The sequence below is a fragment of the Echinops telfairi genome, unplaced genomic scaffold, assembly GCF_000313985.2.
Source record: "Echinops telfairi isolate 266 unplaced genomic scaffold, ASM31398v2 ScPeMD7_2;HRSCAF=8, whole genome shotgun sequence".
Classification (NCBI taxonomy): Eukaryota; Metazoa; Chordata; class Mammalia; order Afrosoricida; family Tenrecidae; genus Echinops; species Echinops telfairi.
In genome coordinates this window covers 28,708,207-28,711,585 of record NW_022103898.1, presented here as the reverse complement: position 1 = coordinate 28,711,585, position 3,379 = coordinate 28,708,207, and the positions used below count along the sequence as shown (strand labels likewise).

The 3,379-nt window shown below is 43.5% G+C and overlaps 1 protein-coding gene across 1 annotated transcript in view; it reads right to left on the bottom strand.

The window, feature by feature from the left end:
- ANKS1B (ankyrin repeat and sterile alpha motif domain containing 1B) overlaps nt 1–3,379 on the bottom strand; it is a 1,383,364-nt gene that overhangs the window by 48,494 nt on the left and 1,331,491 nt on the right. The window contains exon 21 of the mRNA XM_030886113.2: nt 2,493–2,564. Within this exon, the coding sequence (XP_030741973.1) occupies nt 2,493–2,564 (72 nt within the window). The remainder of the gene's footprint in view (nt 1–2,492; nt 2,565–3,379) is intronic.

The window sequence follows — 3,379 nt, the reverse complement described above, 5'->3', positions numbered from 1 at the left end:
AGAAAAGAGCACTGTCAGGTTCAAAGTGAAAATGAGCTCAAAGCCGAGATCCACCTGCTTTTTAGGTGGGAGAGCTGCAATTCTCAGATTCACAGCGAAATCATCCCAGATAGCGGATCAAAACCGCACTTCTGGGCTTGAAAGGCTCGGGCAAGCTCAGTGAATCGGGCTTTAGTGGTTGTATCAAACCAGATATATTTATTTAATCTAGATGGAATATAAAGCTTTGTGATATTCTGAGAAGCAGTAAAGTTTCCATTTTTATTTAAACTGCCGAAAATAAATGCCAATGATGGGAGCCAACCAGAAAATTGCCCCAAAGGATGGCAGGACGGCTGCTCAATTGATAGTTTTCTTCTCCAAGTTTCATTTTAAGCAACTGAAATGTATTTAACTAAATGATTCTCCAGTGAGACCATTAGAATAGCTTTATTATTGCTGCCACAATGGGATTTGGGATCCACTCAATTTTAAGAAATTGACTGAAATTCCAATCATAGAGCTGGTGTGTTTTCAATGGCGCGCTGTACACTGAGCAGTGTTGATGCACATTACAATAAGGAGGCGCTGGACTCAGTTTAGTTAATAATATTAAATCAGAGATGTTAAATTAATTTCTAAGCTAGGCTCATGAATAGCTCTAAAATTAGGATGAGGCTTGACGACTGAACAACTTGCCCATTTTCTCATTGCTCGTTGGTGACATAATCTGGATCAGACACAGATTTAGAATACAAGCCTATCAGCTTAATGAAATCAGGAAGGACCCTAAAGGGCACTTGACCCAATGTCCTCCACTTTTTAAATAAGAGGTTAGGAGACACAAGGTGGTTAGGAGACTTGGAATCCAGTCTCAGATTTGCAATGTTTTTGTTGTGTGAACCCCCCACCCCCTCCCAGGAGAGTCCTTTAGCCTCTCAGTGCCACTTTCTTCACCTGAAAACCAGATAACCACAGTAACCTCACCGAACTGTGCTCAAGACTAAGGAGATAAATACAACACAGGCATTCAGCACACTCTGGTGCATCATAAGTACACGTCAACATGAGCAGTTACAGTGCTATCATGGTAATTCTTAAGGAGCAACTCTTAAGCATGAACAAACCAATCTTGGAAGAAATGCAGCCAGAATCCTCCTTAGAAGTGAAGACTTTGGCTTGTTTACTTCGGATATATCGTCCGGAAAGCCCCATGGCTAGAGAAGGGCAACACAGGCTTTCCCCGACTAATCTGTATGGGAGCAGAGTGACATGTCTTTTTTCCAGGGTAACTGGGTGGATTTGAACCAGGACCAGTACCAGCCTGATATTCCTATTTTGCACTGCTAGGTAGCTCCATGTCCTTGATACATCTACCATGAAGGAATGAAGGAAGAATAGGGACACGTGAAAGAGAAAGCTATGTGGACCTGTAACATGGGTGGGATTCCTCCTGCTGGGCTAACAGAGACACGTAGGAGCCCAATGGTCACCAGTCTCAGACATGTTCCATTTAGTCAACAGCTACTGTTCTTAAAATGGTTTAATTCGGATGACCTTTCTGACCTATAAAAGCATGAACTCATCAAGAAGCCACATAAAGAATATGTTTTACATTTTGAAGATTAAGGTATATGTGACCCAAACCGTGGCATTTTCAATCATACAAGTTGGACAATGAATCAGGAAAACAGGAGAATGGGTGCAACTGAATGACGGTGTCGGCCAGGACACTGGATGCCGGAAGAGCAAGCAGATCCATCGTGGAAGAAGCACAGCCAGAGTGCTCCTTAGAAGCGAGAAAGCGAGGGCAACGGACGTACCAGTGTGCTTTATACAACTGATGTAAGTATGGAGTATGATAAGCGTTGTATGGCGAGACTTCAGCTCCTGTATGGACATGTGTGGACATGGAGGAGGGCATTATGCTTGGTTAAGTAGGTCAGCAAAAAAGAGGAAGACTCTTAATGAGATGGACTGACAGCGACTAGCAACAGGCTCAAACATAACAAGCACTGTGAGGATGCTGCAGGCCAGCAGTTTTGTCTTGTTGGACATGGGGTCACGATGAGTCAGAATCGACCTCAACAGTATCTAACAGCATGGTATGTGACCCACGGTTCTCCGTTTGATATTTTTTCTTTTCAGTAACTAATCTCAGTATGCTCACTGGGTACTTAAAACACCTTTTCTTGTCATAAACTAAAGGGAGAATTTCTTCCTCATCTGAGAAGGACCAGTGTATATGCAAATAGGGTTAAAGCTTTCACCAGAACCAGAAGCAAATGTACGGGGGTGCAAACATGTCAAAACAACAGACACAAACCCCGAGACTACAGTGAGTTAAGTCCAAGTCTAGACGAGAACAAAACCCAAACACCTTTTTATGTAACACCGATGTGATTCAGCAGACCAGCCGCTGAAGAAAACAGTCCTGTGAAAAGCGGCAATTTCATCCATACCCTGTATTTAGGATTTCAGCTATTGGGGATAAAATAGTTTGGCAAACTTACCCGCATTTTTGCACAAGCATCCTGGGTTGATTCTGTCCCCCTGAGCTCTTTTATCAGCATAGAACCTAAATACTAAAAAAAATAAACAAAAAAACAATGACTTATGAGACAGACAACACCTGGCTGTCAGTAATGATCTAAAAACAAATTGTGGAAGTACCCAGGTCTAGGTTTCCTGGCTATAAATTGTTACACAACTTTTCAAAGCTAGCAGCAATTCATCGCTAACAAATCAATGCATCCTCTGGGAGAATGCAGCACAATTAACCAAAAGTTCTGGGGATAGTAATTGTTCGTCATAAGAAATTGCGACTTTTCTAAAAATGCCATCTTTCAAATCATATTAAACTGCAAAATGGGGCATCTAAAAATGTTTTCTCCTTTTATTTTTCCCTCTGAGGCAGCAATGTCTACAAAAATAAATCACACTACTATCTATGTAATTACAGGGTTGTATGAGACAGCTGAGAAGCTAAGCAACATGCACCCCATTTGGGCTTCTTCAGATGCATAGGTAATGAACATGGGGCCGTTCTTGGGCAGCGATGCGCTTTTGGACCCCTTCATTCAGACGCATGCTCTGGGTGGCGCCGCCGGAGAACAGGGAGGAAGGCTGTAATTCTCAGTTGTCTCACGGCTGAAGGAAGTTCTGAGTCCTGTTCCAGACTGACACTTGGAGAACCTCAGTGGGGTGGGGGGCGTAGGGGGGCCGAGGCCGTAGGATGAGAAAGGCAACTCCTTGATGCTGGCAAGCCCTTTGCTGTTAGGGTGACTGTATCCAATACTGCCCTGGGACAAAACGCCACTCACGCTGACAGGTGCCTTTGTTAGCCTTTTGAAGCTTCCAGGGGTTCCTTCCTTTTGCTGTCACTTACACGCCCCCCCCC